At 30.1% G+C, this 13,539-nt stretch overlaps 1 protein-coding gene across 1 annotated transcript in view; it reads left to right on the forward strand.

The window, feature by feature from the left end:
• Positions 1–13,539, forward strand: part of LOC145286274 (protein unc-13 homolog B-like) — a 597,427-nt gene that overhangs the window by 485,280 nt on the left and 98,608 nt on the right. The window contains exons 27-33 of the mRNA XM_080135112.1: positions 1,219–1,346; positions 2,545–2,660; positions 3,526–3,588; positions 5,084–5,181; positions 7,033–7,183; positions 10,663–10,731; positions 11,636–11,725. Of these exons, the coding sequence (XP_079991238.1) occupies positions 1,219–1,346; positions 2,545–2,660; positions 3,526–3,588; positions 5,084–5,181; positions 7,033–7,183; positions 10,663–10,731; positions 11,636–11,725 (715 nt within the window). The remainder of the gene's footprint in view (positions 1–1,218; positions 1,347–2,544; positions 2,661–3,525; positions 3,589–5,083; positions 5,182–7,032; positions 7,184–10,662; positions 10,732–11,635; positions 11,726–13,539) is intronic.

Consider the following 13,539-nt stretch of genomic DNA (forward strand, 5'->3'; position numbering starts at 1 on the left):
TAAAAAGAAAAAAAAGCTTTAGAGATTTTTTAATAATTGAAGTCAGTAATTATGGAATCGGTAATTAAACCAAAATCAAGAAAAATATTGGAATTGTTTCTTCACTAATTCAAAGATCATAGTGAAATATTGCATGAAGTTCATTAAAAAAAAAAAAAAGAAGAAATATAATGCATTACTGAACATACCTAATAAAGCAATCATTTCTAGGATAAATTTGATTTTGTTCATACACTGATTCCAACACTTCTCTAATAATTTGATGCCGTTTTTGAAGAATTTGTCTTTGACCTTAAAATCTGTCAGATGCCAATATGATTTCTTCATTTGAGCTAAATCTCCTTTTCCTTAAGTATTTTTTGTTAGTACAATTAACTTCTCATTTTAAAAACGTATCAGGCGACTTTGAAAGGGAAGTGAGTTACTTCCCTTTCTCTTAAGATGTGATTTGGAAAATTATTCTGGTCGGATAAAATTATCAAACAAATAAAATCAAATTACTTTTTTGTTTCTTGCTAAGAACACCTACTTATAGGGTACAAAGAAAAAAAAACATACTTTAATTATAAGAATCAAGTACTGATTTTGTAAGTAGAGATATATTGATAACCTAAATCAAAAGATTTTATTATATAAATTATTGAATTTTTATCTTAGATGAAATTGTTTAATCACAAAATTTACCTTTTGTATAGAATTGATATACTTTTTCATATTAAACTTTTTTTTTTTTTTTTTCAGTATTATGTTAAGTGAACACCTTTTGCTAATTCCCCCGCCCCCAAATGATCTTTCATAGTGACAAAAAAAAAATTAGGTAACTATCGAACTTTATAAAAAAAGTTAAATTGATCCAGGAATGGCGAGATCTTTTAACAATAAATTTATGCAAAACTGATCACTCTGAATTCTAAAATAATTGATTATTTCTTTCCTTCCTACCACCAAGTTCTTAAAGGTGTTTACACATAATCGCCTAAAAAGAACAAAAACAACAACAACAACAAAAAATATATAATTTCATTAGCAGAAGAGGATTTTGTGGGTGTACTAATCTGCAAATTTATTTTATTTTGAAATTTTTGCTGTATTTCTTTTAATTTGGGGCCTTTCTGCATGTTTTTTGTTATTTATACTTAAGAATTTTTTTGTTTGTTTCAAGTAAATCTATTTTTTAATTGGGAAAAGTTAATCTTTGATTTTTATCTTTTCTTTCAGGGATGAAGATAATGATCTTAAATCAAAATTGAGGCAAAAGCTGACCCGGGAATCAGATGATTTCTTGGGGCAGACAATCATTGAAGTTCGAACACTCAGTGGAGAGATGGATGTTTGGTATAATTTAGGTAAGAAATCACTTGTCACAGCTGCCAAGGAGATTGTTTTAGTCACCATGTTAGTATACAGTCTAGCATCCACATCACTTGACAAATTATCACCAAACTTGATCAAAATATCAGTCATGGTCTTAGATTTGATTCAGTTTGAAAATATCTAGATTGGCAGTTAAGTTCATAGAAAAGGTAAAAGCCATACTTTTGGTGGTAACTTTGGTTCTGTTCATTGTAGCGACTTACTACTTATATTGCAGCCAATGAAGTCTCACATCTTACATTACCTTGATCTTGACTAGTTCAGTTACAATTGAAATTTCGACTGAATTTCAATTCCTATTTTTTTTTCCAAATTTGATGTATGAGGCTGAGGCTCTTTGATAAAAACAACCACTACACAAAATTGTCTTCCGTTTCCGCTATTATAACTCTTCTGAAAATGAAAAATAAAAAAAAAAAACCTTCTGGCGAGTTAAAGTGTATTTGTACCAACCATTCTTATGTTGTAAGGTGGAAGTATGAAGTCTTATGGCTGACTTATATTCTTCTTAACATAATAAAGAGAGAACATGCAAATTGTTTGTTTAAATCTTAATTTTATTCAATATCTGTTTATGTACGAACTCAGAAGGAAGATAAAAAAAACCTCTGGAGTTTTAAAAAGCTGAAATAATAATTAAAATGAGTATCAATTCAATATTATTTTTATAAAATTCGGTTGTTGTCCAGAATTCCCCATTATTAAGAAAAAAATACAGAAAAATCTTTGATATACATATCCATGATGGAATGAAAAAATTATATATAAATTTTATATATATAAACTATGTAAATTGATCAAGTCGTTTTATTTTTATAAAGAAAATCATTTTATAACAATTTTAAGCGATTAATGGAAAATCATAGACATTAACTATGCTGATAAAATTATCTTTCTTTGTTTAAGATAGTAATGTGAGATGATCCCTTCTCAGTTACTCATAAAAAATTGATTTTCTTAGTTGCCAAATAATACAGATTACCAAACCTCAGCTCCTAATTTCCAAATCAGAAAATATTTTTTTAAAAAACTTATTGAAGTGTTCGAAAGTATAAAATCACTTTTAATGATGAAAATAAAAAAATATATAAAATGGAGATTAGTGTCATTGTAGAACTTAAAAAAAAGCCAATTTTTTTTTTTCCTTAAAATGTTTATTTATTTTTTCAGAAAAACGAACCGATAAGTCTGCTGTGTCTGGTGCTATTCGTTTACACATTAGCGTGGAAATCAAAGGAGAAGAAAAAGTTGCTCCTTACCACGTACAATACACTTGCCTTCATGAGGTGAGATGATGAAATTTCTTTCTTAACCCTTTTTTACAAACATTATATGTACCTAATCTATCTTGTTCTTGAACTGTATGTCTTGAACTTACCCAACTTCCAAAAATGCCTATGATGACTAATAATAGAGGAAAAATTTATTCACAAAAACGAATATAATTTATCTAATAAATTCATGATAACCCTGACAGAAAAACTATATGTATGAACGTGTTAAAAATCATTAAAAAAAAATAAAAAGATGTCCTTGATAGGGATTTTTATCCTTAGTCTCCAAAATCAACAGAGATTATATCATTCCTGTACTAAATTTTTTCCTGGTGATTGCAGTGTAATGCTGGTTCTGTGAAGTTCCAGGAGGTCCAAGCTCCCAGGATTTGCTATCTCTTTTTGAGAAGGGGTTAGTTTATTGCTAATCGCCTGAGGCACCTTTAACAAGGAATGCCGACGCGGCTGCCAACCACTTTTGCAGGTCAGAGTGCCCCTCCTCGAGGGCACTGACTTTACATTCCCGTTCCGACCCTGGTGTCACAGTTTTTGCAGTGGGAAAGAACTAAATACCTTTATCACGTTAAGTGTAATTTAAATATGTTGAAATATCAATAGCTGGCAGTTTACGAGTTATCTCCCTTGCACCATATTTTTTGAAAGCTCAGCTATCTCTTGTTCTATACGGTTAACTCTTAGAGTTATCTGCTCTTAGTTCTTGAAGAATTTCAATGTGTGTAGGAGAGTGATTTAGCTTATATTTTTAAGTCAAAACAGTTTTTAAATACACATTGTGATTGTTTAAAATGAAAACTGAAGTATAGCTACTTGAATTTTATGAGTTATCTCATTTTAACCCTTTGTACTCGTTTTTCAGAACCTTTTCCATTATTTATGTGAACAAAGCGGTGGAAGCGTTAAATTACCCGACGCGAAGGGGGTAAGTAATACTTTGATTCATATACTTACTCGCAGGGTTATCTGTCGTTTTCCAGGAAACTGTACGATTTCTATTAACACTTCTCTTTACCTGTCTCTTTCTCTTTCCCTCTCCTCAGTTTTATTCTTCTCTCTTCTCAATCCCTTGTTTCTCTTCTGCCCAACCCATTCCTCTCTAGCTTCGCATTCACACAGACAACTCTTTATATAACAGATTTCTCTTCAATGAATCTGCATTTTCTTTCCAAATTACTACATATTAATACTCAGAAATGAACCCTTTTTGATCAAGACTGACCCAATTGACCATCAGAAAATGAATAAATTTTAATAAATTTTAGATATTATTCATCAACCAAAAATAAAATATTTGTACATGTTTTCTTTTGTGTCTTGTATAACCCTAATCTTATCAATGCAAACAACAGATCCTTCTATAATTAGTTAACTAAATTAATATCATACAAAAAAGTACATTTGGATCCTTGTTTTGCCTACATTGAAATGAATAGTTCCCTTTCTAAGAAAGTTTCTTATTCACCATGGTGCTTTTTATTGAACCCCCAGGCCACTCGGCCCTGAATGTTTTGGTTGCATCTCAAGAGAAAATTAAGGTTGGAAGAAGTTTTATGAAAGGGGTCAGCTCGGTTTGGTGTTCTGGCCAGAAAATGGAGAGTATACTGTGTGTTAACTCTTTATATCAACTTCTATCATGTGTTCAGTTTGCCTGATAGATGACCTCTGATTGGGCAAAGTAAAAAAAGAAGTTGAATGCTTGTGCTAATCAGCACAAGGCTTTATAAACAGAACACAAATTCAAAATTGTAAAGCTGTAGAATAAATAAAGTCTCATTTAAATTTAAGTTAAACAATAAATGTAGGCAAACATGTTAAATTTTTGATATTTTTGCATTCTGCTGCTGTTGTTGCCTGTAATTGCTACTGCTGGCACAATCTTCTATTTATACAACAATCAGAAATGTCCCAAGATGGAGTACCGCTGCCACATCTATGGAGATGCTGCTCAGAAAACTCTTCAATGCCGTCACAGAATTCAGGATCTTCTTGGAAATCTAATGAGACATAATCTCTTGCTTCCTACGGTCACTTTCTCACAGAAAAATGACATTGCTAATCACTCTCATCACTATTGTTATTTTCATGGAAAGTGATCAGCTAAGTTTAAATCTCTAGCTGCTCATTATAAAACATTCACAACAAGAACTCATCTAATACCACATCAAAGAAAACTTTCCTTCTCTTCCATAGTGTGCAATGGTTCACTAAAACCTTTTAATTCTCAGAAAAAAATCTTTTACACAAAAATCCTCTAGAATAATAAATAGGTTCATGTTTGGTTTTAGTAATACAGTACGTGAATATCTCTGGTTCCTTATTGTAAGACATTCACAGGAAGAACAGTCTTAATGTAAGTATTGACAAATATTTCTGATAATGTGACTAATTTTTTTATTTTGTTTTCTTTTCGAATTTAGGATGACGCTTGGAAAGTGTATTATGACGAACCATCCCAGGAAATAGTGGATGAATTCGCAATGCGCTATGGAATCGAGTCTATATATCAAGCCATGACGTAATCAAACTCCTCTTTCTCACTCTTTGTTCTTGTCATTTGAGAATTATGTTCAAATTTTCTCATTACAATCTCTTCTTTTGTTCAAACTAAACTTTACTACATCATCTTTTACCTGCCTGCTTAATTAATGAACATAAACATTTCTCTGATATAATTTTATAGCTTTCATAACTACTCATGACAAAATATTTCTATTTCAACTAAGAAGGACCATATAGAAAGAGCAAGTACTACTTATATTCAAAACCCTACAAACACAGCAAATGTGTGTAATGTTATCACTAGGGCTATGACAACAGCATATTCTTTTCATTGTTTTGACTCTCAAGTATAGATAATTTATTACCCTTTATTAAAGAATTCTTTCAGCTTGTCAGGTGGGAGATAAGAAAGAGCTATCTCTTCTTTTTTAACCAAAGCTACTGTAGCATTTTTATATGTAAACACACAGATAATGAAAACATGCGGTGAACATTATAGACTTTAGTTTTACTTACTTTAAAATTTTGTCAGAAAAATTATATAGTCGCTTTTAACATTTAAAATTATTTTTTGAATCCACTTGCATTGTTCTGAACTAAATGTGAATTTCAACTTTCATAATTGTGAAAATCATGATGCGATGTAAATTTGAAAATTTGAACTTATAAAATATGAAATTCATTGAATAAATATTGGAAATGTATTTTATATTGAATGATTCTTTAATTTGCATTGCTGTATTTGCAAAAATATTAAGCTCTTTGTGTGTGCAAGGTCTGCTGTCTTGAATTCATTCTTTTTCGATTTTGGAGAGCTGATTTTTATATATATATATACATACTTTCCAACTGTTTTCCAAGGAACATACATTTGTCTTAGTTATTTGAGTTTTCATCACTTAACAAAACATGTATAAAATGTACTTCATAAAAGTATGCATAAACTATTATGAATGTAGATTAAATATATCTTTTATTTTGGAATAAGTAACAAGATTATATATATATATATATATATATATATATATATATATATATATATATATATATATAGAACTCTTTAAATTTTCAACATAATATTATTTTTTATGCTATCGATTTCCTCCTGATGAGATGATAGCCGAAAGAGCTCTAAAGAAACTTCTGCCTATTTTATTTAAAACTTTATATAAATTCTGTACCTCCAAACATTTATATATATATATATATATATATATATATTAGTTTTGCTGATTTTTTTTTTTAAACAATTGTTAACCATATGACTTACTTAAAGTATAAATTATTATATTTAAAAAATAAATATATTTACAACCAAAAAAACAATTACAATATTCCTAGGAGATTATATTATACAAAATGTATTTATCAATAAATCAGATCTTTTGAATCCTCATACAAAATACTGCATATAAAATAAGTTCAATATATTCGGCATATCTTAATGCGATGAAGACCTCTCCCTGTCAATATGTTTTTACCTGGCAATACCAAATATAAACAGCTAGTATATACATAACATTGTAAAGTGTTGACTTTTGGAGCATGGTTATCATATTTAAGATATTAATTATGTCATATATTTTGTAATCTGCTGAATTATAAATATTTGTTCTGGTCACATTAATAATCTTTCTCTGGCACTCTAAGACAAGGTGTTTACCCTTATCTCACCCCATCTAAATCTATCTTTCCCAGCCATTTCTAGCTTTTTTGTTTGCCTACCCTATTTCTCAACCCTACCAACTATTGAGGTTCCCAGTGGTGAGACTTCAATTTGGAAATAATCTAAATTATCAATCTTTTTGTAAAAAAAATCTGAAATATAATTCTAATTGTTTATTTTTGTTTCTTTTCAATTTGATAGTCATTTTTCCTGTTTATCATGCAAGTATATGTGTCCCGGGGTGCCAGCGGTGATGAGCACCCTCCTGGCAAACATCAATGCGTTTTATGCACACACAACGGCCACCACAGCAGTGTCAGCTAGTGATCGATTTGCTGCGTCCAACTTTGGGGTAAGTCACTGGCTTTAATTCCAATCATTGTACACAGAGGTTTCTGATAATCTTGCAGTATAGTTAATAGTCAAAAAATAAAAATAAATAACTTTTACTTAGTGCAATAAGATTGAATTTTCTACCAACCTGTAAACTTTTAACATTGTGAAAATATTTGGAAGTATTTTTTTATTTTTTATTTAATAATAAAATTTTGTTAGTAGCTCACTTTTGAGATACTGTAACTTATTTAAAAAAAAAAATTCTTTTAAATAAGAAAAGTAAATTTTGTTGCATTTGGTGAAAGTTAGTAGTTGTAATTTTTCAATTTTTTGTTTTCTGGCTGTTAACTATAAGATCCTGAAGCTGAACAAAAATTGTAGGCAGCCATATTGAATTTTTGATATTTGTGCATTTTATGAAGCATACTGAATTAATAACCTTACTATTTAGAAATCTGTTATTGACATGGGGTGGGTTAGGGTAGCTTTGTTAATTATGCTGCACTTTCATGTAAAAATTTAATAAGCCAAAGATACCATAAAAATTGAAATCAATTTGAAAATCCAATCTAAAAAAAAACATGACCAATGAACTATGGAAGTACCACTGGGTCTGAAATGGAGATGTTGACAAAATCTGATTTCATAATTAAAAAAACACATCTTTTAAACAGTTTCAGAATGTTAAAGTATACAGGTTAGTAGAGATGTAAATTTTAATAAATTTGGGGAAAGTTATTATGATTTTTTTTTCTTGTTAACTGTACCGTAAGATTTAATTTTCCAATTAACATTTTTTTTTTCATTAATTGTATTTATGTTACTTCCAAATCTGTTTATAAATGTTAATGGTAATAAAATTTAAAAAACATTCTCTCTTTATATAAAAGTCAATGCTTGTGTGGTATAGAAAACACTGTATGAACAGAACATTTAAGTAAATTTTTTTTACAAGATAGATTTTATAAAGAAATCTAAGGACATCATTGAAATTTTTTCACTGATTACATCTGGGATCACTAGGAGCAATTATTGGTTAGGTTTATAAAATAACTGAAATATATTAAGACATAAAAACGAAAGAATGTTTTTTATAGTTTGTTTTCATTCCATAAAACAAAAATAAAATGAAACAAATATCTTGGTGAAGAATGTATTTACAAAATTAAAAGATTTGAATTATCATTTTTATTAGTATTTTTATGATTAAAGAATTGAGATTAAGACTTAGAATTAAAGAAAAAAAAATGTTTCTATGTGCTTTTTACAGAAATCTTAAGAAATGCAGTTTGAATATTTTTTCAACAGAACACTCTACTGATAGTTTTCTTTTTAACACTTAATTTTATACTGGAAATTTTGTTCTTTTAAGGCAAAAATTGTGAATTATGATATATGAAATAATTTTTAGTGGAAAAAAAAATGTTATTTATTATTGTAAATGTAATGTGTTATGTTATTACTTTTAAAATGGACCAAACATTGTGTGTAGAGACTCACAAATAAAAACTTTGATACAAATTTTTTAGGTGAAAGAAAAAGTTATTTATTTCCTTTGGTTTCACATGCAAGCCAACGACATATACTTACAACACGGCACAATAGGTTTGCTTTTTATTTCCCTTTCCTAGTTAGATAGCAGTCCTTTATTTTTAGCTACAATCATTTGTTGTGTCGCAGTAATTCTCTCTACAACCCACAGTTCAGCTAGCTAGCTTTCAAAAGGGGGGTAGGAGGAAGAGACTCTTATGCTTGTCAATTTCACCTTCCAAGTTGCCACATGTCTTTTTCTTCTCCTGTGTAGTAGTCAGCAAAAATTCATCTGTTGAAGCTGGTCATTTCACTTTCACTCATGCAAAAAAAGTCAGCCCCATGTCCCTTCCTTTTTTTTCTCTTCTCTTTTCTTTTTATTCTTGATGCACATATGTGTTTATTTCCTTGACGTCATGCTCAGGCCACGGCTTAAGTGCTGATGTTACTTTAATTTGACGTGTGAATTGTCAACATGTGTATGTGTCCTGGCTTCTGACTACATTTGCACGTATTGTTTTTCTTGGCAATAAACATTAAAAATTATAAGAGGTGGATGTAGTTTGCTTGAAGCATTGTATAGTATGTAGTTAAATGAAATGTGTAGAAGGCAGTACAATGCAGATGTAACGGAAAGACACAAGCTGAAGCAGGCGAGAAATTTTTATTAATACAACTTACAAATACATGTGTACATATTCATGTATTTCATATACACATTATAGTTATATTTGTACCGTAATCACCTGGTAAAATCGGTCTGATGGTATATCCGTGTTATGATATTTTGCGAAAGATCTCATCGTCAGATATTTATTTGACTTTGGTTCAAATGCACGTTTGAACCAAAGTCAAATAAATATCTGATGATGAGATCTTTCTCAAAATATTATATAACACGGATATACCATCAGACTGGCTCTCCCAGGTGATCACGATGCAAATATAAAATGTGTATAAGAAATATATGAATATGTACACATGTATTTGTAAGTTGTATTAATAAAACTTTCTCGCCTGCTTCAGCTCCTGTCTTTCTGTTACCTCTGCATTGTACCACCTTCTACACATTTCATTTAACTATTAAAAATTATGCTTTTAAGCAAAACATATATTGCTTTGTGTTACTGCTGATTATGGTTTATGTCTAAGAAAAAAGGTCACTTGATTTAAAAAAATAATATTTATGTAATCTATTTTTATGTCATGTCAATTTCTTTTAATCATAAAACATGTATTGAGTTAAAAACAACCATTAGATTTATGTAAGATTCAAACTCGGGTATAGATATTGTAAAAACTACTGCCTTAGTAATGTGTACTCTGCCTATTCCTTTCTTATTAATCAATCGCATGTTTTTATTTTGCATACGAACAGACCCATGGTTTGATAGTATGTACACTTTCATTATTAAATTTCTAATTGAAGAATTTAAAATTTTTTCAATTTTCAATCAGTCAATCAATTTAATTGTAAAAAAACAATAGTAAAATGCATCAAACTATGTGAAAAGTCAAAATAATTGTGCGTATGTATCATCTGAATATTCTTAAAAACTGTATATAATAGGCATCAATACAACTGTCGTCTAGCAGACCATTCTAGGAAGCACAAAAATGGAGAGAGAATTCTGTCTCTCTTTCAATGATATGAAAGCATCACTAATGGTCTTCAACACCGATGATACATTTTTGTGCGTGACCAATGAGCGCATGTTGAGGTGAAAAGAAAAATGTACATTTACGTTCCAATTGATGATGCTGTATGCCAGAATCAGGTCTCCTCACATCATTTTCGTTTAATTTTTTTGCTTCACATCGTTTTTATTTTTATTTTTTTGCTTTTTTTGAAAATTTATTACCAGAATTTTTTTTTTCTTTTTATTTAATAAAATTTTTAAAAAAATTAAATATATAAGATTTAAGTTTATCTCCATTATAGATTTCCTTTTTTTCTAATTTCAGAAAGAAAAGTTTGTTAAGTTGCTTGACCAACTGCATAACTCTCTTCGAATAGATCTGTCAATGTACAGGGTAAGTTATTTGCATTCTTCTAGTTACTGTTTTTCAAGATTTAAGCATTGTGAAAAAAAAAAACTTTTGATAGCCATAGAAGGTTTAAAGGATTATTAGCACTTAATTTGCTGTCCTGGAATTTTCAAAACAGTACCTGATTTTGGAACCACCACTTTCAGATATGATAGAAGGCCTTTATCACTCTTGGGATTTGTACACAACTCGCCAACTAGTAAGTGTTCTGCAACAAAAAAAAAAGTCAGTTTTCATCAAATGGAAATGGAATCATGTCTTTTCTAGGGTGACAATTTATCATTCTTCCATGTATTTTGCATTGCTACAGCTAAGAAATAGAAAAAGATGGCAAAAAAAACTAACTTAATGAAACAATAAAATCAGTCAAATTTTAAAATGGTTTTAAAAACTTTACAAATATGAATGTGAAATATGAATTTTTTATCTTAATTTTTGTTTTCATTTCTTAATTTTTGAGATGAGGATTGATTATTCATATTATTTGGATTCTTCAGACTATTGTTCTCATCTTGAGTGTAATTTTCGCTACGTTTTAGTCAATATAACCTTTGATCTTCTTCATGTACATCTTGTCCCATAGTTCAACAAAATACACCTAAAGATGGTTGGAGGTTACATCGACTGAAATGTTGTGAACATTTTATTATTCTGCTTACTGTAGGCTTCATTTTATCTGTTGTAATTGCTGTAGCACTTTTTATATATTAGGAAACTGACAAAGTATTTGTGCAATTCTGAAAATTTATTTTATAACATTAGCCATAGCAGGGGTTTTCAGATGTTTCTTTTTGTTTTTTCAATTTTAAAATATTGTATCATTAAAAAAAATTATCTTATAAAAAATTTCTTGAATTTTCTAATCTTTGTATGATGATCTCTTTTTCAGAACAATTTCCCTGCCTCCGATCCTGCTCGGCTTCAGGACTTGAAGTCCACAGTCGATCTTCTCACGAGTATAACATTTTTCAGGATGAAAGTAAGTATTCTATCATCATATTCTTCCTTTCTATGTCTGCACCATCCCCATGGATTCTTCCCTTCTGTATTAATTCATTACATAGGAATTTGGAGAATTTCAATAATCTATCCATGCGTCTCTTTAATATGCTCTTGCAGTATCGATACACATTTTTATTGTCACCCCTGAGGGTTGGATACTCACAGCATCCTAAAAACCAAAACCTGATGATGAGTTAACACTGTATATTATGCTGTACAAACATTTCCTCTGTAGTTGAGATATTGTTATATTGGGTCTTTTTTTTGTAATGCATGGAGTACCAGATTATGTGACCACATAGCAGTCAACTATTGGTTCATTTAACTATATGGTCATCAATATAAAATGGTATGACTTGGAGCATACTTCCTTTTCCCAGTCTTTTTGTGTAACATGTTTGCTAAAATCCCTCACTTTTTCCCCCTTTTGATTTAGCGATCCATTTTGTTCTGACTAGCTCTTGGACATAGTCAACTTTTCATCACCAAACATGTGCACAGAACCTAATAATTTCTACTGTTCCCAGATCTGCAGTGGTCTGGAGTGGTAATGCCTGTCTGCATCATATTTATGCATTAAATAGAATCTGCTTGAGAATAACATAAAGCTGATCATTAATATAATTTTTATCCTAAATGAATAATAAAAGCCAACTCTTTAAATGATTGAATTTTGCATTAAATAGCTCTAAATTAGCTGGGTATTTAGTTCTCTCCCACCATAAGAATAGTGGCGCTTGGGTCGAAAAGTGAGATTTAAAAAGTACTCCAGAGGAGAAGCCCTAAGATTCTGCAAAAGATCCCTGTGTAGCCCTGTCGGCATTCCTAGCAGGAAATTAACAAACTAACCTAAAGAGAGAAGACAAAATCTGGGAGGGTAGACCTAGAACTGCACAGAACCAGTGTTACACCACAATCAGCAGGGACCAGGTCATTACAGGAATGGTCTAATCTCTGTTGATTTGGAGCTCAATGGCTAAAAAGCCGGGGAGGGGTTGACTGTAAATAGGCTGATAAGCCAGATAACAAAAATAACATAAACTTAAACAACATCTTAAATGATGCAGTTGGTTAATTGACACCAAAGAAAATATCGGTGCTAATGCAGAGAGTGATCCGCGGTATTTTTTAAATCATATTTCCACATTTAATTAAAGTTTTATGTTTTTTATTCAATTGTAAGGTTAAAGTACAGAATAGGTACAAAACACCCTCCCCATGTTAAAAATGGCTTTTTAAATAATAATGTCATTATTTCAGCACGGATCACTCTCTGCATGAGGACCAAAATATCAGTACTTACATCATCAATGGCAAATTTCACCAAACGTTTCCAAAATTGGTAAACAGTCATGAGTTTTGCTGAATGGCCCAAATGTACATAATCATTGTTTTTTTTTTTTTATATGTGCAGTTTACATGTGCTGAAATAATGTTATTATTTAGAAAGCTATTCTTAACATGGGGAAGGAGGGACTTTGTTAGAAAGCAATTTTTAACATGGGGAGGGGACGACTTTATTAACTGTCACATGTATTTTATTCAGCTTTCTCCATTTGTAGCCTGAACTGCTTATGCCATGCCTATGTAATATGTGTAAATCTTTGGATATCTATTAAGCGACATCACCTCTTCAACTTAACGTAGTAAGACTCTTCAATAAAATTTCACTTAAACTATCTTAAGAAACATATAAAAAAACTTAATAAAAATAAAAATCATTCCATCTATATAGAATCCTATTAGAAAACTTGATTTTTTGGCATTAAATAACCTATTAATGTTTAAAAA

The sequence above is a fragment of the Euprymna scolopes genome, chromosome 10 (assembly GCF_053919585.1).
Source record: "Euprymna scolopes isolate OS-2025 chromosome 10, ASM5391958v1, whole genome shotgun sequence".
Classification (NCBI taxonomy): domain Eukaryota; kingdom Metazoa; phylum Mollusca; class Cephalopoda; order Sepiida; family Sepiolidae; genus Euprymna; species Euprymna scolopes.